The following is a 22,449-nucleotide window of genomic DNA, read 5'->3' on the forward strand; positions in this document are numbered from 1 at the left end:
GGAGCAACCACAACCCAAATCAACATCATTTCCTACCCAACGTCCTTGAGCTTCGTATCTCTGCTGTCAGCAGCACAAAGTACAACTCGCACCACAAATACATTCCTCCACTATTTCAGGAAAGGCTTAAGGAACATGCTTTCAGTCACCATGATAATATATTCCAAGTATGTCTAGACCAGCTTTACCATTTCAAACTAAATTTGGGTGACTTCTTACTTCAAATGAGATTCTGCTATCAAAATAAACACCGGCCTCCGTACAGCTGCTGCTGCTACTGCTGCAGAATACACAAGCTCTACTACATCAATGCTGTAATGTTTAAGTCTGTCATCCCCGCCCACAAATCAATACTGCACCCATTTACCACATAATTGCATTTAACACAACATTAAACAGAATTAAACATCAAAACAAATAACATTAGTGTAAAAATGGACAGGAAAGCAGTGAGTCATTTTGTTGAGAAAACTTTCACTAAACAAGTGTGCTGGCAAAAAAATGTTGTAAAGTTTTGGCAGATGTAGCTCAACAACTAAGCCATTACAAGGCCATACAAACAATTCAGTAAATAACACTTTTAAACAGATAGAAGAAGGCAAAGAGAGAGAGCTAGATGCAGAAAAACTTGAAGGTTTCTTCAGATCTCTGAGAATATCAGTGTTTGTGATTCAAGAGTAATAGTACAGAGATGAGAAAAATCTACACAGTTTTCCCCCATATATAGTCAAGCAAACAAACAATGAACCTTATTCATTAACCATTTTTCAGACATAGCATCTTAGAATCTTTGTGAAAGTTTAAGTAAGGTTTGACATTCATCAAGGTTTTCTTAAATAGGTTGGGTTCAATTCAGGACAGTGGGATCCAATAGTACAACAGCAGAGCAGTAAACTATTATTTATAAAATCTAATGGAGACTTTTCCCAAGAATGCTTTTTAAAATCTTAGAAAAATATTGAGTTATCTTTTTTTAGCGATCTATAAGTGAGTCGTCAACTGTGCAGCTTGATTTAGGGCATGTCAGTGTCTTTGGTTTCTTAACAACATTCAGATGCAGGTACGCTCTGACTTTGGCAGGTATTTTAACGGCGCAGTGCTTCTGCACTTCACAGCAGAGGAAACTGACCATCTTGGTTACGCTGTGAACGTGTGCAAGCAGAAACAGCAATGTTATTTTATTCTGTTTTGTTGATGTAAAAGTTTGGTCTGTACACTGATGTGTGTCCAGGTTTGTGTGTAACGAGCAGGGGTGTACGCGTGTTGAGAATATATAGTTTGCCTGCATTGCCAAGATAGTTAACTGTTTTAATCAGTTAGTGGAGCACCTGTGTTTTCTGTTGCCAAGATAGCAACACGCTGAAAATTTACCTGAACGCACCTTATTTCCAGACCTTATTTCTCTAGATTTATACTAAATTTGAGAGACCAAGTGGCAGTTTCCCAAAAAGAGATTAGTCTAAGGCTGTTTAAACAGCATGTTGAATGGAGATTTTTTTTTTAAATGAAAGGAAAATATAATTATTATAATAAAATATAATATTATAATACCGTTATAGCTGGAGACTTCCTGAGGCAAGCTTGCAAAAAGAAAATAAATAAGATTTTTTTTTTGTTGTTGTTTGGTGGTCCTACTCTTGGCTCAGGTCTTATATCTGTACTCTTGCAAAGCCTGCTCCTTATTAACCTAATATAGTATTAAAATGTATGTAGTTTCCATCACTGTATACCATAGTGGTCTTCCTCTTTTCCAGAGAACATCAGATCAATTAAAAAAAAAAAAGACGTGAAATATCAGTCAAATCTAAACAGAAATATTTTATTTTCAAAGCAAAATAAGTAAAGCATGTGTTCTTTTATGGATTTGATGTCCTCACAATGTCTTTTGCTCAAAATTGATTTATTGTTCCTTGGAAGAGAATATTTAGATGTTATGTTACTGCACTGAAATATAAAGTATATTACATATAGTAATATCATAAAAAATATTGTGTTACAATGTATTCTAAATGTTTTTGTAGTGGTATCAACCGAAAGATACCTTAATTCTTGTATTGCTGCCTCCCTAGTTGCCATATTCTGCATAACTAAACTGATTGTGTGGAACTGTGTCAGTGGCAGAATTATGGCTGTTTGTATGAAGATATAAAAGAAAAAAAAAAGACAGGCAATGATTTTTTTTCCCAGTATTAATTTTATTAATTTTTCATGTAAAAAGACAATCACCAAGTAACAAAGTGCCACTAAAGGTAATATTTTTAATAACCAAGGAAATACAAAAAGAACAGTGGGAAAAGTGCTATAAAGGCGCTGAGAGAAGATCATTTGTTGTTTTGTGTAACTGCACCGCACCATTACTCGTCAGCAAAATACGAGTCTAGATCCCCCATCTCCTCCATAGCCTGTGTAGTGTTGGGCTGACGTGACACACTGGTACCATTAGTGGCTGAGTTTTCCTGCACTTTCTGGGGCACCTCCACTTCTTTCTTGATCTCTTTGACTCCACCCAGCAGTCTCTGGCTCTCCATGAAGTACTGGTTGGGATGATTCAGAGAGAATCCGGCATCTTCAATCTGTTGGGAGGAATCAGAAAGTTTAGTTAGAGGAGTTTTGTGACCTTCTGCTGACACTTCACAGTAATGGGTTAGCTGACAGCTCACAGGATGGAGGATATTCAGATTAGGGCTGTGGTTTGTTTATGGAAATGTAATTCCTTTGCAAGCTGAAAAAGACAAGCTCGCCCTCCTTCCTACCTCTGTGTATAAGGCTCAAAGTCAGCCGGCTTTGAAGTTTCACCAACTGCTCCCTCTGTGCTGCCTTGTCTCGAGAGCGGAGTCCTGGGCCATTGTTTAAACTAAATAGGAACAGACTGTTTAACTGTACTTGAACTGGTGGAACATTACCAGGGCCCTGTACACCCCTAGTCCTGCAGAAATAAATCAAAGATCTGAGCCCGTCTTTATCTCGGAGGGAAGAGCGTCTGGGTCACCGGTGGTGTTTAAGTGGAAAACTGCACGATCCATTACAGCCGGATCCATTTCAGTGTTACCGCATTACAGCAAAAACCACAGTGAAGTGCCCTCTCGGTGACAAATGAAAAATGCATAAACATGAAACCGTCTAAGCAAGGGCTCGGAAATGAATCAATCCTGAGGAGTTTTGGGTCTGAGATTATTTCTGAAACCCCCTCGTGCCGTGGCGAGGGGCTAGTGCTCGTCTCTGTGCCTCCCAGCCGCCTTTTCATTACTTTCGCTAGCGCTTGATTTATTGCCCTTGTGTAAATATTTCATTGGTGAAGTATTACATTTTGACCTTTAATAAATGCTGCCAGAGAGGGAGGAACAGTGGCGATCTATCTGTTCTAACTCCTGGATGTGGAAGCAGGTGGGACATATGGCAGTGATTAAAGTCCCGCCACTTGGCCCAACAAGCGTATCTTTATGCCTGTGATAACTCCAGCATCACAGATCAGACAATGGGTGAGGAGGAAGGGAATCAACGCACCAATAAGCATGCTTTATTGTTCGCATTAGCATCAGAGATGCCTCTTCATACAACAGGCTTAAAATATGAGTAATCAATTCAGATATGTGGCTTCACTGGTGCCGAGGAAGGGCCGGTTTATCTTTCAAGTCCTGTTAGCGCACGCTGTTCATCAGGACCGCCGTCTTCTTCGTTTTGGGGGATCATAAGTTGTTCACATTGTTTGGCTTGCAGCTATTAATCATAGGCAAAGACCTCTGCGATTCGTGCCGTCAGACTAGGCGCTACACCGTGCCCTTGGATGGCAGTGGCACTGCAATTTTCACTGCCAGCCATTAAAAGCCATTATATCCTGTCAAAGACACTTTGAGCATATTACGACATTAAAGAGGGGCGGGCCAAGATACAAACACGCACATAAAACATCTCAGTAACGGGGAGGAATTCAGCACAGCCAATTAAATCTGGTTCAGGGCATTTATGAACACTTTCACATAGTGGACTTCTGCCACTATCAATGCTAAAATGTAGATTGTACAGCAAAAATGGACTGATTTAAATTTAAACTAGTTTTTTTTTTTTTTGTTAAACATATGGTAGGGGTGTAATGGTACACAGAAATCGCATTTGTTCAGACTGGGGTAATGGGCTCTCAGAATATTTTTCTGTTTATAAATAAGGATTAATCTACAGATGTCACAAGCGTAAGTATCTATACTGGGTTTTGGCACAAACCAGTTCTTTCAGTATTGTTTAGCTGATGTTCAGTAGATCCAGACACCTCTTCGGGTTGGACCTAATTTATTTGCTTTGGTCTAGACCATGGTTTTTGGCACCTTTTACACATGCTATTTTGGTTCAAACTAAACAGAAAAATTAGAAAGTCTAAGACTTTAAGGAAAAAAAAAAAGTTTAGTCTGAGCAAAAGATGTGTTCTCAGTCCGGATCTACTAAACCATGGTCCGGTTTGTCTGCAGCGTAAACACTTTTATAGATGGTTCACACTTTAAGACCAATTATAGAAATTTAGGCAGATTTAACATAACAGAGAAAAAAAATTAATTGGTGTTATGACAAAATCCGACTCCCCTTGGTGTACAGGCGTGTCACGCAGAAGGATAGACCTAAATGCTTAGACTAGGAATTCATTTATTTACTGTAACAGAAGATTAACCCTTATTTATAAATGGATAAAATATTCTACTCCAATTCTGTGGCAGGAGGCGCATGTACGCAAAGGGGGGTCGTATTCTGACAGATACATTGTGTTGGAGGTATTCCTGCATACAGTACTTTTAAGTAGCCTTATTTAGCTTTAATGACAGTATTACACTGTGCTTCAGCTCATCTTAAATCACCCATCTCAGTTGGGTTTAGGTCAGAGGATTGTGGAGTCAAAACTCCTAATTGTTTTCATGTCTTTAACATTTACAATGTAGAAAATAAATTATATAAACATTAAATGAGAATGTGTCCAAATTTTGCCTGGTATTGTACATTACATATAGCTGTTAAACATCAACACAATGGCCTTGAAGATAAGAATATTAGTGAATTTTTTTTCCAGCCATTTCACTACAAACAGAACTGAAAATTGAATGCCAAACCGTAACGTGTAATGTCTATATTGCAATGGTTCATTAGAGATATATGTACCTTTATATCCCTTAAAAGTTAGTCGACAATACTATTACACACAGGGAAAACTCAACCTAAAAGGCTGTGACCTACTCAACCATCTTAAACGATTTTTTTTTTATTTAGCTAATAAAAGGCCTGCCACTGACAAGCTGTTTAATCTCTCTGCTCTGCACACAGGATTTTCTTCTTTTATCCCCAGTCTCAAATGTATCCAGCGTCACAACGATGACAAACATTTGAAAGGTTCACTTTCATATCGAAGACTTTCTCCTTTTCACTCAAATTAACCTGTCAGCCAGCAGACAGCGGCTGTTTGCTTTGCACAGGTGTGTGCACACATTCTCACCCCTAACCCGTCAACCGGGCTGATTCGGAGAGGAGGGACAGAGCACCTGCCACACAGCTAATCCTGACTGACACAGTTTGGAAATATTGCTCCCTGCACATTGTGTATGCGCACGCATTCAGGGGGATTGTGCAGCTCCAGATAGCATAAAGCACAGCAGGGGCAGAAACACCACAAGACATCAGCACGCTCTGAAACACGTACCCCATTCATTTGCTTTCCCACTGGCTCTGACCCACAAATCCACAGCTTTTATGCTCTGCTTTATAGAACGTATTACCGAACTCCAAAAAGCATGTCAGAGCAACCCAAACGACTGATCCCAGCAGAGCATAGAAAAGATCTCCTAGATTTAACACCCAGGCCGAACGGGTGCTCGCTTCTTCCACAACTTTAGCCCTTATAAATTAAAAATGTATATAAATAACCTTCAATGTGACCCGAAAGCGCTGATCCAAAAGGTCCCTGCTAAAAAGCATTAGATCAAATAAATTAAAAATTCCTACAAGGGTAAATTAATCTTAAATGCTATAATAAACCCATAAAAATTAAGCAGCTATGACAGCTAATGATGGATGTGATTACAGTGGCCGGACTCTGTGGAGCGTCTCTGGAAGAACAGCAGGGCTGCCCCAGAGCTGCCAAAAAACAAGTCCAATTAAGCCGGGTCAGAATGAAAGGCGTCCTTACATTGTGTGTCAACTCGAAGTACTTCTGGCAGGCCAGCTGATAGTGCATTCCCTTGACGAGCTCCAAAATCTGTGAGAAAGAGACAGAAAGAGAGGCAGTGAGATGATCCACTGACAGATCACTGCTCTTCATCTTTTGTTTAAGGACTGGACTCGTACCTGCAGTATACAATTGCCCTTAGACCATTGAAAACAATGTCAAAATCAATACACACAAAAGAAAAGCTGCAAGTTATGGCTTTGTATTGGCAAAAAAAGGAGTTACGATTCAAAGTATTTATATATATTGCAATACTTTATGAAAGGAATATCATGATTATATATTTTTTTTAATCTTATAGTATATATTAAATAAATAAAAATTGTAATTGTTATGCAAACAGAACAGTGGGATCTAAAAAGTACAACATTGCTATCTAAACTACTGTTTTATACTGAATTGAAAATTGGCATTTTTTGAAAATCTACAGAAAAACATGGCAAAACAAAAAACTGCAATATAATATAATATTGACATTTTCTTACACCCCTAATGCATGTCTTTTGAAACCATTAATGAACACACAGTGCTCTGTACTGCAAAAGATTTAGGTTTTTACCAGCAAAAATTACAAAAACCAAAAGCAGTCAGTGATTATTTACTCAGTTAAACACTTTATATTAAACAAACAACATTCATACAATACTTAATGGTTTTGTGTGTCAGTGGTGATTTAAATCTCTAAAAGGAGTCAAGTATTATTTATAGTTATATCAACACTTGGTTTAGGAAATCCATTATTAACAATTGTTAATCGGGAGAAATCTGGAAGCAAGTTCAACTATACTGAAACAAGATTTATTTTTATTTCTTATTTACCTGTTTGTTTGCTACTGTTCTAATGTATATAGTTTTTTTTTATTTTACAATTAAAAACACCCATTGCAGTAATGTGTTTAGCGGTATAAAACACATGCAGAGTACTGCAGTTCACTACTAGTAAAAACATCTAATTGTGTCAGTGCCATTCATTTCAATAAATTAAATAATTCATAATTAGGGCTGCATGATATAAAAAAACAACTGAAACTGAAGTACTTATTCTGCAATAGTACACAAATACCGGCATTTTTACCAGAAGTCACTGATTTAACCGGACATTAAATCACTGTGGATCCAATATTAAAATTAAATAAATATTTTGTATCAAGCAAAAATATTATTTAAAAATGTATTTTGACATTGCACATGACCTTGCACATTCTGGGATGCAGGTGTATGCAATGCAAAAACAATGCTGAATCAATATATTATGCAGCTCCAATTCAAAACAGGATAACATTAAGAGTTTTTTTTTTTAAACAGCCAACCGGTTACAATAAGACAAGTATTATTTAAATGAACACTAACACACCTCCTAGGGACACTTTGTAGTTCTCTAATTACAGACTTACACTTTGTTTCTTTGCGTACTTTTATCTTCCTTTTACCCTGTTCTACAATAAACAGGACCCAAGAGAACCACCACAGACCAGCTATTATTTGGGGTGGTGGGTCAGTGCTGAGAATCATTCATGACAAATAATAGCTACTGAGTGTACTGACGGATGGATGGCAGAGATGGCAGAGGTCATATAAACCCTTTTTCGAGGTGCTTTCTGCTGCAGAATTCAACTCTGTCCAAGTTGACTCTCGTTTATCAGTCTATGACAATTTTTTTTTACAAATCAACATCAAAAGGAGACACTCCCACAGAAAGGGATTTTATACGAGAGAGAGAGAGTAGGCTTTGTTTTTAGTTTTTACTGGTATTTTTTTTGTTTTATATCCTGACCAGCATGTCCAGCAATAGTTGTCTCTTCTCTAAACGACATTGACATTCTTCTCATAGTGGGCTGGTTAAGTATGCAGCAGAAGCAGCTTGCAGAGTCTCTGGTTTATTTATTCTAAACCTACATCTTGTGTGTGAAGAGCTGTTGTTAATCCAAAACTAACCAAATTATTAACGAGTCTTATACTAAACTGTATAATATAGTAAAGTAAAATAAGCCTGCTCATAGACACAGTGAGTAATACGTGAGCTCAGACACAGTATAACTGCTCTACTAGACTGGAGTGTGCCTTTCCAACACCTGATTATATACATGAATCTGAATGAAAGCAAATGAAGGTTCAAGGGGTCAACTATGGGCCACATCCAGCATCATATGTTAAAAAATCTCTGGTTTTATTATTTATATCTATTTTATATATATTTTTTTAGATTTATCTTAATTCATTGTATTCATTTTGTATTTCATTGAATACAACAATCATTTGTTTCTTTTTTTTTGTTTCTTTTTTTGCCCCCAGTGACCAAATGATCTTCGCTTGGCAACAAGCCGGCCAAACCCTGCCCACTGGCACAGGTACTAGCTCATCATTCACAACACAACAATAACTGCCATTACTCTAAACTAAACATGTAAAGACACACTTAAACTAGTTTGACACCTCTGCTCCACTTAAAAGATTTTTGTGCTAGTGCATTAAAAAATATCAGGTCATAGGACTAATTTTTAACCTTCAATTAAGAGCTTTGTTAAATGGCAGGTACGAAAAACTCCTATTATAAATGAACTGCTGAACTACTAATTAACAGAAAAATCAGCAAATTAAAATTAGTCCTTGGGGTGCCACAATGTGGAGTTATAGATGTAGGATAGCAAATATAAAAGAATTTGTAACCAATATGGACACACTAGTCTGCTTATAACAGCAAGTTTAATTTACATATATATATAATTTAAATTCTGCTGGACATATCATTGTTTTAAGAAAATACAAAGTATGTCTAAAAAGAGTACTTCACTATCGGCACAGGAACTGGCGCTTACAGTATCAGTTATGCTAACAGAGCACAGATACCATGGAGTTGTTCCTGATGCTCATGTGAACCACTAGTATATGCTTAACTAATGAAGCATGTCTGCAGTGTTGATTTATTATGCTTCCCTGCGTAAGTGTGTCTAAGAGATTTCAAATGCTATTCTTTTAAGATTATTATATTTTATTTGGGATACAGGACCTTGCCTTTACCAAATTAAAACTGATAAAAATTGAAATGCTATAAATATCAGGATTTCTAGGCACTTAAAAAAGTAGTTATGATAAAGTTGGTATGTATCAGTATTCTGTATCGGATGATGCTTGAAAATCTGGCATGGGTATCGGGAAAGAAAAAAGGTAAAATTATTTTTAAATTGTGTTACCGGAGACTACACTAGAATCTTAGCTAGCTGGATGTATAGTAAGCTACACATCTAGTTATTAGTACATGAATACCCCCATTTATATTCTTCAGAATAATCCACATGACAAGAGATTAGTGCAGTCCTAGCAAACTGTAATGTACTGCAGCTTCAATCTGGTGTATGGTGATCTGCATATCTAAAAGTCACTGACTGTAAAAGAGCAGGCATGGTACTAATTACTAAACTGAATGCATTAATTATCGCCTGCAGCAAATTAACTGCAGAGGCTGAATTTTGATGAATATATGATTAAATCTGCCCCTCCCTAACTAAATTGAACAGCAGCTGTCACTGGACATGGTCTTTACTGGCTATTCTGCTTGTTCCTTCACTCTAATCTTCTGCTGGTGCTATAAGCAGAACGTGGGATTTTCAGCCCGTCATCACATGCAGAAGTGAGAGTGGCATGATGTTGGGAGCACACTGAGACAGTGAGAAAGAGGTTAATTCTGCTTTTCCTACAGTACCACTCCTCACAGGCTGGCACCTGCTCCATCTGGCCTTTGGTGTCACTTTGTCACCAGACAGGGTGACTGAGAGAGGCTGATGTTCTGCATTTTAATCAGCCTCCTACGTGTGCTTCTCGCATTTCGCTGCAGTTTTTAATTATCCAGCGCACTGGGCTGGCGCTGCGGCGAGAGGAGGCCGCATGCCGCGAGAGCGCCTGGCCTTAGCTCTACACTGCTGCCATCGCTACGCCCTTTAGCCACAGGTCTGAGGCTCTACGAACAGCCATGAGACTACAGGGGGGGAATGCTTGGGGATGCCAAAGAAATTGTGAATTTAATTTAATGGGAAATGTGCAGCCCTTGGGCTGGCTTGTCAGAGCGCATTAGCGAGCTGTCCACCATTTCCCTCAAACGCACAGTGGGTTGTGTTGGACAAGCTTCCCACTGTACGACTCCAAGCAAAGCATGCAGAAGACAAGCACTTCCCTCAGACCACCACATGTGGGTTGCTTTTCAGCTGAGTGAGTTTCTACGATACTGCATTAGTCTTTGCAGTCACATGATTATTAATAATATGTTACACAGGTATCATTCCTGATGAATTGGTACTGAGAGTGTTAATCTTTGAATTCAGAATGATATGTGATTGTGATATATATAACTGTTTTGTATATAACATTTGTTAGACTATAAATTGTAAATGTGCATTAGAATGGAAAACTTTTTTTCCTTCAGCTAACAGGAAATTTAAGGTAAGATTTATTTCAAGACTGGAACGGTTTCTTTTTTTATATCAATATCACATCCAGTATGTTTTGCTGGCCCATCAATACAGATCCAACATCTCTAATTAATGCATCCTCACACCCAGGGACATTTTTTATTTTATTAGTATATTTCGTTATTCTATTTGCACTCTTTTCCTTTCATCATGCTTTTTCCTGATCAAACTGAATTAAGTCTTTAATTCTTTTTCATCGTTGCCAACAAATTCTTATGATTGATGCAGGGTGTGGACTCCAGTAAGATCAGAAACAGCGCTGCTCACACATGTAAGTGGTAGCTTAACATTCAGCAACAGATCTCAGTGGTTAGTTGTAGTCATATCACACTAAATATAATAAAGTGTCATGAAAAAGTATTTGCCCCCGTACAGATTTCTTTTGGTTGTGCTTCATACTTATATTTTCCAGAAAACTGATTAAACGCACAATTTTTACGATTTCATTTATTAAGATAAAAAAAAATTCCAAACCAATCTGGCCCTGTGTGGAAAAAGTAATTAAAAATATGAAAGTACGATTTGGGAAGAAAAAAAATCTGAAGGGGGTCATACTTTTTTACAGCACTGTGTACATAACTGTGTTCAATACCTGATGGACTAAGAGGCTTCAATAAAACTTCATACTTCTCTCGTAGGCTATGCTAATTATATTATATTTGCATTTTACAGTTCCATGGGGATAATATGAAAATTATAAAATGCTGAAATAAAATTTCCTCCAATATAACGCACCCACCCAGCAGACCCAGACATGTGACTAAAACCACTGGAGCTGAATTTTGTTCCAGGGTGCTATGAATATCTATGTTTAACACTGAACTTTATAGGCTAATTACAATCAGTCCATTAACTGCATTGGTGTCCAAGACCTATAATTCCATGAGAATTCCATTATAGCAATACCTGGCAATCTTACTTCATCACCTGTCGTCTATAATATAATTTCATGTCTTAATAAGCTGCTAAAGTGTGTGTTTTAAAGCACACTCTCAGCTTTTCAGATTCCGGATCACAGCCCTGAGAAAGGGGTCAGACAGAATTAAAAACCAGTGGGTGAAATTACAGACAGTCTACCTCCAGTTGGACTGCTGAATAGCATTTGGAGGTACTTTTTACTAACTTTACTTTGTTATATTATTCTTAACATTGTTATATTTGTGGGAAATTCTCTGATTTATTTTGTGTTGTGATTAAATACCAGGACTAGACTGGATACTTTTTTTTCTTTCCCTTTTACTTCGATTGTATGCATATTATGGTATTTCTTATATTCACAGTTTTCTTAACAATTTCTGTTTCATATAGCCAGGTTCTTGTCCTATAGGTCAGCCTTAGTCATATTCTTAATAGGTATAAACATACTGTATACAACAAGCAACAATATGCAACAAGCATTAAGAACTTAATCCAACTATGCACATTAGTGTTTCTGACAAAGAAATCATGGTCGTTGTGCTAGTTTGTTGGTTAGGATACTGCTCGTTTTCAATGAATAAACGTAAGAGAGCACTGATATATTCCATATACACTTACTGGCTTTGTTCTAGTGACCTTAAACAATTACATTACAGACTAAAATGATCATTTATTATTTAATATACATTTATTTGTGATATATGAATGTAATAAACTATAATTAATGAGCAATAAATATGTGCATCAGTTTAGAGGCAAATACTGGAGAAACACATTTTTCTGTCAGCTTTTTCAGTCTGAAACTGTGAAAAATCATACTATTTTCTTTCTTTTCAGCTAACCATATATTCAAGGCCATGTTACTGGATTTGTAATATCTTCTAGTTGTTGATATTCTAACCTTCAGCAGCTCAAATATCACTCAACACCAGTGTTTCTTTTCTTGCTTCTCTGACGTGAACACAATTATAAACTTGTTACAGGAGCACATGACACTGAGCTCAGCTTAAAGCCCCCTGAGAAGTCCATATAATGGAGAAATGCCTTAATCCTGTGTGCGAGACTCCAATTCTACTGACAGTGAGAGTGAGTCTGCATTGTCTGAGCTTCTGCGTGTTTGAGAGTGTGTGTGTGGAGACCCACCTGAACGATCCCACTGGGGGAGAGCTTATAAGACTGCAGCTTCTGCTTCAGTAGCTCTGGGTCACTGTGGCGGAATGGACATCCTGAGAAGGTGGAGATGCAGGAGGAGGGAGAGGGGGAGGGAGACGACAGGAGAAGAGGAAAGGTAAGAACTGGTTGCCAGTGCTCATAGTATAATTAGTACAGTAATTATTATACTGGTGGAATATCTGTCATGATTGATTCTTTGTGTGTTTTGTGGCCATAACTTTTAAAGATGTGTTTGTTCAGGAGTCATTACGCTGAATCATCCTTGAAATTTTGGCTCTAGAGAATATGAAGGGCTCATCGGGTATTAAATGAGCGTCCATGCTGGCTATAACTCACCATGGTAGTCGCCTTGGCTCGGTGGATTTGACAAAATCACCTTCATACAACTGTAGGGGGTGTAGTCTGTTCGCTTTCCTTCCTTTCCAAACATGTGGCGGATGCTGTAGGCATATGCTTTGTCAAACTAGGGAAAGAAACAGAGAGAGGAGGGGAGAGAGAGTAAGAGAGAGCAAATGAGAGGTGGGGTTGGGGTGGAGGAGTGTGGAGAGGGGAAAAGTGTGTCAGAATGAGGAAGAGAACATATCTGAACAGCAAGAGGGGCAGTGGAGTGGGCTGGGAGTGCTGAGGTTGGGGGTGAGAGAGACATTGTCGTTCATCAAGTGGATTCTGGCAAGATGTTTTCTACAATGAAATATTGAGCTATCAGTGGAGACCTGCAGCAGAGGTGTTGCCAAACTACAGATAGCTGTGACTGGATTATGGATAATGTGTCTGCTCGCTCCTCTGTGTCTCTATTCTCTTGCTTCAGGCACATGTACATGCTCCTATACTCATACATCCTGTGGCCATCTAAAATACAAAGAATTAACAATAAAAACATAGCAAATAGAGAATGAACACATTCCGCAGATGTGTCTAGACATTCAGAACAAGACATGGACTCTAAGCAATAGCAGCCTCAATGAATGTACAAAGTGTCAAGGCATTTCTAATAAAAGTCTATCTACTCTCAAATACAGATTTTTTTTTCTTTTTGCTTAAGAAAAAAATCTTAAATTACAAAAATATGAAGAGACATCTGCTAAATTAGCAAGCAGTTACCTCTGACAGATGATTTTAAGTGATTAGAGGATTGATCTGTTGAGGCACTGGTTCTTGCCACCAAAGAGCACAAAACTGCTTTTACTCTGCCCCATATGAAAGCTCTCAGAGACTACTTTAGAGTAGAGGAGTGGGGAGAGATTATTGAGTGCGTCGCTGAGGCATGAGTACAAGTCAAAGACATTTTGCCCAGCTAACAGACTTTTGAGAGGGAGAGCATCACTAGACTGAGAGATCTATGAATTTCCCAACATCAAGATTATCTATCAGCCAGCCATCATTGCCATCTGTTGCAGTGATGTTGTAGACGAGAAACCCGGACTGCTACAAACTGGAACTGTGTTCTTTTTTTTTTTTTTTATAAATCCAGGTTCTGCTTGGGATCAGTAGTGATATGAGGACACAAACAGCTCAGCTATGTGCAGGATATCATGCAGTCACATGTGATGGAGATCATAAAGGGGCTTCCAACTAATGTTTCTGCAGGATAATGCTCGCCCACACACAGCAAGGGTTTCTCAGGAATCTTTGAGATTGCGGCACTTGCACTTTCCAGATTGGTTTCCAGATTTAGTACCCAACAGGCCCTCTTTACAGTTGTACAGTTTCCCCCCCAAAAATGCCTCATTTTCTTTAATACTGTAATTACTTATAAACATCAATACATTCACACAAAGTTTCATTCAACTACAACTCCTCAATCTTTGTGCTTTTTTTTTTTTTTAAACAAATTTGAACCCTGATTTGATATCTACATGGGCAGTTTCCTTTCATATGTGTACTCCCATGCTTCAGAAATACTGCATATGCTTAAGCCGCCATTAGTGTTAGCATTTGACGAGGGTCACTGCATTCAATCTGGATGGTGAACTCAATACACCAATAATATACATTCTGGTAGCCATCTAAACGGAAAAGACAACCTTTCTCTGTTGGGTGTCAGAACTGGGAGTGAGAAAGTGCTCTTTTATCCACTGCACTCCGAGGCCATTACTACTATAATAAAACTCATGAACTTGGCAAGGTGACTTCTCACAGACTTGTAGTTAAAGAGGCAATAAAATCAGCTTAACCACATTAATAGGATGTGAGTGGTTTATGGATTTAGGAAGTCTCTTGTTTTAAACTAACATACAAGGTCAGACATAGCTGTTAGAAATGGCACTTTCGCTGCAGTTTCTTTCCAGATCGCATTGAAACAGCTAGAAATAAGTGCGCATTGCATTGCATCCCCATTAAAAAGACACCCTAGCACCATGATGCAACAAGACCAGATCCACAGGACACCTAATATGACATTTCCAAAATCATACCTTTTTCCACAGCATACAGCCAGACAGTCCTTCACCCTCTCAGCAAACACAGTCAGTAGGTCACCCACACACTGATGCTGCCTTTCGCTCTCCCTCTACATGCTGAGCTCATTAAAATGCAACTAATTACTGTATTAATGTCAACAGCCGTTCCCTTAATGTATGCAAATGCGCATCGGAGGCATTTCATACCTATTCCGAGGCAAAGCTGGGAAAAAATCCGGACTGAAATAAATTGGCGAGGTAATTGGTCATGAATTTGCAGCAGCATGTAAAAACGGCTCCTGGCACTAGCTTTTCGGATGCAGAAGCAGACAGGAAGACGCTGCACTCCTGTGGAAATTGAGACTTTTAGACTTTTAAAACTCCTTAAACCTGAGAGCTACTCTACTTCTCACTTTAATTTTTAATTCAAATTCTGAACTCTGTGAATTGTTAAAGAGTTAGAAACACATTTTACAGCAACTGCACAGCATTGGATTTCAACCACTTACACACTGAGGTGAAAAATAAAAACACCCCCAGAGAGAGCTGCTCCCCAGACCCTGAGGTGGCTGCACACTGAGGGTTACTGAACCAGGGAATTGAACCAGCGAACTTCTGGTCCAGAGAATACTTCTCTAAATCCTCTTTAGGCCATGGCTGCTCCTATAAACGTTATGAACAGAGACTCCACGTGAACGAAGTGGGACAGCAGTGGCTCAGTTATTAGAGCACACAGGGTTATTATTGGTGACATGGTTGTGGGTTCGCTACCCAGGTTTGGCAAGCTGTCACCGTTGGGTTCTTAAATAAGGCCCTTACCCCCCACTGGATCACCACTACTCCAGACATGTTTGCTTATGGGAGGGATCACATGGAGTTTGTTGACCACATGGAGGACACATTCCATCTGTGCTTCCAGTATAAAAATCGTGAATATTGATGTATTATCTTGTCTTTGCTTTATATGCACCAGAATGGGCAGAAAATCAGAAGACTGAAGAAGAGAAAAAAAAACAATAAATGTCAAGACACTGATTATTGTTCAACAATACAAAATAAAAAAAAACAGGGCTTCAACATCTACTGATCAGAACAATATTTTGAATTTTAGCCATTCAGGATGAATAAGTCCCATCAACCCCCAAAAGTCCACTCCCTTTCTGAGCGGATTAAGAGAGTGTTAGGGAAGCATCTGGGCTGGAAAAACAGCTTCCTAACACTGCTCAGTGAATTCATACTCTGCCCTGTGGGACTGCAGCTAAGACTCAAGCCACTGGAGGAAATTGCACACAAATGCAAACGCACACACCTACAAATAAATCATATCATCCCCTTTGTGTGCTTGTACGCACCTCAAACGGAAGCTGGATCTCAGCACGACTGCCTGCAGACAAGCCATTGTCGGTGACGTGGCGCTAGCCCCAGTGCATCTTAAAGCTAATGCTATTAAACCGCTTCCCCTTTAATCGGCACTGCAAGGGTCTTTACAAAGGCAATCTCTGAAGAGAAGCAACTCTACAAAAAACACGAAGAACAACAAACAATACCTTACAACGCCTTCTCATTATCTGCAAAATACAGCCAAGACTGGAGCTCCAGCGAATACTTGACCTTCTCAGTATATTAGAAAACAAACGAAAGGATATTTCTTCATGATAGGCACTAAATGCCAGAATGTAATTATATTGCTACAAATTGCAACAAACCTTGCAATATAAAATTTCTGACTGCTGATATGGGAATTAACAGTCAAAGCCAATATGTCATTTTTTCCTTTTATACATTTGCAGATTTCAATATATATATTCACATTAACAAAGTGTAGAAACTTAGCACTAGAGCAAGTACAATAAATAAGTCATCAAATACACCTTGAAAAAATGTTTAAATGTAAACATCTGGTATATGCTAATAAGGCAATTCTCTCCTAAAACAGACTGCATTTTTGTGCACCTCTATTACAATAATATTAAATAATGTAAGTGCCTTATATAAAAAAAAAAAAAAAACCTCAGTTAGTCCAAGAAAAGCATGATTAACTCTTTAATACCCTTGATTTTAGGAGCAACAACAAATGAACAGGTGTTCCAATACTTTTATCCATGTTTAAAAGTATTGGAACACCTGTTTTTATACAATAAATTGTATATTGTATGTATGTAATAAAACGAACAATGCATATAACATATGTGCTGTAATTATATAAATGTCCTGATAGAATTCCTGTTTACTATGTGCAGCATTCTTTAGCTACTATGAGACATTGTAAAATACATGGGACACTGTTCTAGTTCCTGTCCCAAGACATCTGATATCAGTATATGTTATACTTAAATATGCATACAAAATGCTTTTTCATATGTGCATATATGACCATATATCAGAATTCCATTAGACAAATATTCAGAAGGTTTAAGAAATGTAAAAGCTGTTATTTAGAGCCCTAACCCCGGAATTACTCCTTATTACACATCAAAGTTTCATGGAGGCATGGTAACGGAAGCTCAGTTAAAAGTAGTGTCATTTCATGCCATCGTGTAATTCAGCATAAAATACAAAAATCAGCACAGTTCAAACAGTCCTGATGAAAGAGAACACTGATGGCAGACAGTCTGAAACTGTAGTAAACAGAAAAGGCTGAATAAATCTGTGCACTGTACAAGGACAAGGTGCATCACGATGCTCATCTACACATTAATAAAGGAGTAGATGCCTATTCCTCCTTTAGGTCATCTGAAATATGTGAAATGTATTAACAGCAGTTGTGCCAGAAGATAAGAAAATAATCTTCATAAAAAATAATGTGTGATAAGCTAGAATTTTGCTTCGACCTACAAAAACTAGCGCTAGCTGTCTCCAGTGTTACCTGTCCAGACAGTCCAAGCGATCTGAGGCCAGATCTAAGTACTTAGAGACTTTAACCAGCTATTCTCATCTGTTCATAATTTTCAGTCTTTAGTTGTGCATTTTACGTAAACAACAGAACACTCAAGGGACTACAGTGCTGTGAATAGCATCATGGCTGTGATGTTATTTGCAAAAACACAATTCATTTTTTTCTTTTTTTTAAGAAGTTTTTTTCTTTCTTTTACAGAATATGAAATATGCTTTAATTCTGAAAACATGTTATGCTGAATGCAAAAGTAACAATTCCCAAGCCTGCTTTTACATAGCAGGCTACAAAAATTGTTTACATTTACATGTCATGTGTTAAGATTCCCTATTGGATTTCTTATCTGTGGATAGATCGATGAAAGAGATGTCATTTTGTCTCTTTTCACAGCTCTAGGCTGTAACAAAGTGAAGGATCCCTCATATACAACAAAGAAAAAACAGCCAATGTTCAGAGCAATTGGAAGCACCAGAGCGCAAATTATAAAAAAACAAAGCAGGGATTCTTTTAAATGTTCGTTAGTGTATGTTAATATAATAAGTTTTTAATTATAATGTATATGGGTTAAAAAAATGAAACTGTACACAATTTCCTTGCTGCAAGGACACCACGACATTCACACATGCACTATAGATTTGACTAACAAGCTACAAAAATTAAGTCTTCAAAGGACTGTTCTACTTAAAAAAAAAAAAAAATTATATATATATATTAATAAATAATAATACATTAATTAATAATAAATTACTGACCAGTCCTGATCTTCGTAGTTGCTCTGTTCTACTGCTAGTTTTCTGCATTTTAGGAGTAAAAGGGCTTCAAATGTGATTCTGATGCAAATCTTGTTTAGATGCAGTAAGTCTTAAAATGAGGGGTTAATAACTGCACCCAGACCTATAGTTGGAGTCCATTAACTGCCCAGAGAATAATTCTTTGAGATGAAGCAATATAAAATGTGGCATTTAGCATTCTTTTAAAATATACTAGGGTAAGGTAAAGTTAAGGTAAAGTTCCATAAAGAAGTATGCTTGAGGTTATTACAGAGGTAAGTACAGTGTGAAAAAGCTTCACTTAAAAATGGTAAGGTTCTTCACATCATCTTTCTTAAATGGTTCATGAAACCAAATGTGTTTATGGCATCACTTAAACAACTTTGTTAATCAGGTTTTTACATTTTTAACTCAACCACTGAAAGAGTTTTATTGAGTTGGAAATATGAGGTGCAATGTGGACCATACTGGGAAAAAACACACAAGACTCCAGTTGCTTGCCTCTAAACAGGTCTGCTTTATCATGTGAATGATTGACATGCTCTATTAACGATTATTTAATCTATTAAAATTTTCACAAAATCCACATTAACACAAATATTTCAGCTGCACAAAAATCTCTTAACTAGTTCATTATGTGAATAGATGGTGCTCTTTCCCACATCCTGACCTACATATTCTCGACTGGCTCTTTTCTCCTGTGTCAATTAGCACTGTTAAGTCATGGAGGAGCATGTGGACTTGGCTGAGTAAACACAGCGGGCAGGTAGGGGCTGAATGATGGAGGAGGCCTGATTTTCTCCATGCGGCGTGCGAGAGGAGGCTCTAGTCTCTGGGGGACCAGCGCTCTAATTAAACAGGCAGCTGGTGAGGGGGTGGGGTGCTAAAATTACAGGAGCCATTAGAAAGAGTACAGCCACTTTTGTCACAGCTGCAGCTTCTTGTACCTCACTTACCTTCCTGACATTGGGGAAAGCAGCTAAGTTCTCGTCATAAATTACAGTCACTGCCGTCCCAGAGGGACATGCAAAGACAGAGTTAGAACAAGTGACCCGATACAAGCAACAGATATATATTTTCAGATAACTAGTTAACAAAGTAAAAATTTGGAAAAAAATAAATAAAATAATTGCATGGTATATAATGGATCCTACTATACAAACACTTTAGTTACAAAAGACACTAGCAGAGGACAAAACGACAATTAATTAAATTAAATTAATTATAACGTGGTGAAGTGACATTCTAAACTGTCTGGCTAAAAACACTTTGGAGCAATCACAGACACAAAGGTCCTAAGCCTCTGGTCTTTTAATGAAACTTTGTTCCTATTTTTAACAGTGCGTTTCTCAACATTAGAGAGGCTCATTACTGCCATTTCTTATTTTCTTGTTTTATATAATGCATCGTTGCACATGCACAGGCACAATTTGAAGAAAATCTAAAAGTCTAAAAGATGGCTTAAAAGCTAGCTAACTAGATTAGCCACTACAAGCAGTCTCAAACACACCAAACACCTCAAACTTGAGGTGATGTGAGCGATTTGTCACTTACCAGTGTGATTGCAGGGTAATTGTAGGTGTCTGTTAGCACTTTCACCTCAACACAACACATTAATTTAAATAATGTGAGAGCTGCAGCATGCTGCAGTGCATGCCTGATTGTGCTGCATTAAACGCAGCATTCAGCCAATCAGAAAAGAGTATGCCGATGTCACCCACACATACAGGTGCTGGTCAACGAATTAGAATAATTTGAAATAGTGCAATCATGAAATTTTTGAATGCATTTTTTGTGCAGAAAGCAAATCAGGTGTTCACCGCACCTGTCCTACTCGTTAGACTAATCACAGAACTCGTTACCTGGAAAAAAATTTGCTCAGCTGAGCTTTCCAAAAGGCCCATTTAGGCCATTTAACTGTGACACTGTTGTTTTATTGAATTAGAATAATGGAGAATAGAACAGAGCATAGAACAGATGCTTTCAAACACGGAAAATGAAAAACTAGATTTACAGAACTTCATATTAGAACAAGAATTTTGATTTAAAATATTAAAATTATGCCTGCCTGCTTCAAAGCAGTTTTACTTCACTTGAATTAAAAACCATTAAAGAAATGGTACTAGAGGACATATATCGTACAGCTGTTTCAACACTTAGTTTGCTCTGTTCCAAATCAGTTACTGAAAGTTTTTCCCCATTGGTTTGATTTGTTTTCACACAAAAATTCAAATGTACCAGAAAGCATCACAACAAACCACATGGGAAGGTTCGCTCCGCTTACTGGTCAGACGTGTCTGGGGCGGAAGCAAGAAAAAAAAAAAAACACCAGTAAGAAAGCCCTGTGGTTTGGATTAGTGCATTTTTCTGTGCAGTTTACTATATTACTATTACTATATTCACACCTAATTACACTTAGGATAGAATCAAACCAGTATCGAGTCAGGTGTGAAAACACTAGGACTTTTCATAAGACAAAAAGCTCTTTAAACAGTTTTTCATGAAGCTTATGACTCAATGTGCATCACTCAGACTAGCAATGGCTTGCCTTTTACTTCCAACTACATGCTGGCATTCCAGCTAGTTGGCAAAGGACAATAAATGGGCTCATTTTATCTGAGAACGGGGGAGAGCTGAGTGTCTAAAGGCCTGATCTCCATGACTATCCTTCAAGGCTCCTTCTCTGCATGGGGGGATAAGCCAACAGTAATGCACTCTTCTTAAAGGTTACTGGCAGAGTGCTAAATTGCACTGTAATTCCTTTAGTCTTTTCATGTAATATTTTGCAAATGTTCTCTGAGCTTCTAAATTCCACCTCCCATGTGAATCCTGGGTGATTAGGCGCAGGATAAAGACAGCAACACAAAATGTAGCAAAGCAGCTCAGAGATAATTTGGTGTAGATGAAGATTACTTGCTCACCAATTATCTAAAACACTGCAAATGCCAAAAAAGTAGCTTTAATGTGAGGATCAATAAACGCCTAAGCCAGTAATCACTAGACACAATGAAGCTCGTTAAACATCTTAGAAACTTTTCATCCGTTTATCATTTAATATTTTTGATTTTCTCTGCATAAAAAACATTTTAGTCAGAGATGTGCCAGTGATTAAATATACTCAGATAATGAAAGATAGACCTTTTAGGCAGAGTTAATCAGCTGGTCCTAATTTAACACCAGGAAAGAAATGTGTCTCTCAATATCTAAAGACAAACCCGCTTTTCATTTTCACTTGCCGCACACTTAAGACAATGGTAAAGTAAAGTTGTTTTTTGGGCACAGATTAAGCCTTTGATAGAGCGTTTCAAAAGATCTACATGTTAAATTTGCAATTAATATTTAAATCACAACTTCTATGGGTGCAAGACCAATTACTCAAGGTCCTCAGAAATCTCAGAAAAAATTGAATTATATAAATGATTAAATTGTTCAAAAGCGTACCTATTACTTTTGACATGTTGGCATTCTTTAAGATAAAAATTTAGTATTCACAATCTACGATCATTCTTGTGTCACACAGGAAAGCAACATCTTCCTGAGAGGGACTTTGGTGACCTCTGACAAGAAATCGATATTTACATTACTTTAACTAGAAGCAAAAACGGTCTCCACCTTTTACCCATCTCTGCATTGA

The 22,449-nt window shown here is 37.8% G+C and overlaps 1 protein-coding gene across 3 annotated transcripts in view; it reads right to left on the reverse strand.

Moving 5' to 3' along the window:
• Positions 1 to 2,174: 2,174 nt before the first annotated feature.
• prim2 (DNA primase subunit 2) overlaps positions 2,175 to 22,449 on the reverse strand; it is a 58,994-nt gene continuing 38,719 nt past the window's right edge. For all 3 annotated transcript variants that reach the window (XM_049481638.1, XM_049481639.1, XM_049481637.1), the window contains exons 11-14: positions 13,090 to 13,216; positions 12,724 to 12,806; positions 6,161 to 6,229; positions 2,175 to 2,573 (exon numbers count right to left, since the gene is read on the reverse strand). In XM_049481638.1, the coding sequence (XP_049337595.1) occupies positions 2,355 to 2,573; positions 6,161 to 6,229; positions 12,724 to 12,806; positions 13,090 to 13,216 (498 nt within the window). In that variant the 3' untranslated portion in view covers positions 2,175 to 2,354. The remainder of the gene's footprint in view (positions 2,574 to 6,160; positions 6,230 to 12,723; positions 12,807 to 13,089; positions 13,217 to 22,449) is intronic.

Source organism: Astyanax mexicanus, chromosome 7 (genome assembly GCF_023375975.1).
Source record: "Astyanax mexicanus isolate ESR-SI-001 chromosome 7, AstMex3_surface, whole genome shotgun sequence".
In the NCBI taxonomy this organism is placed as follows: Eukaryota; Metazoa; Chordata; class Actinopteri; order Characiformes; family Acestrorhamphidae; genus Astyanax; species Astyanax mexicanus.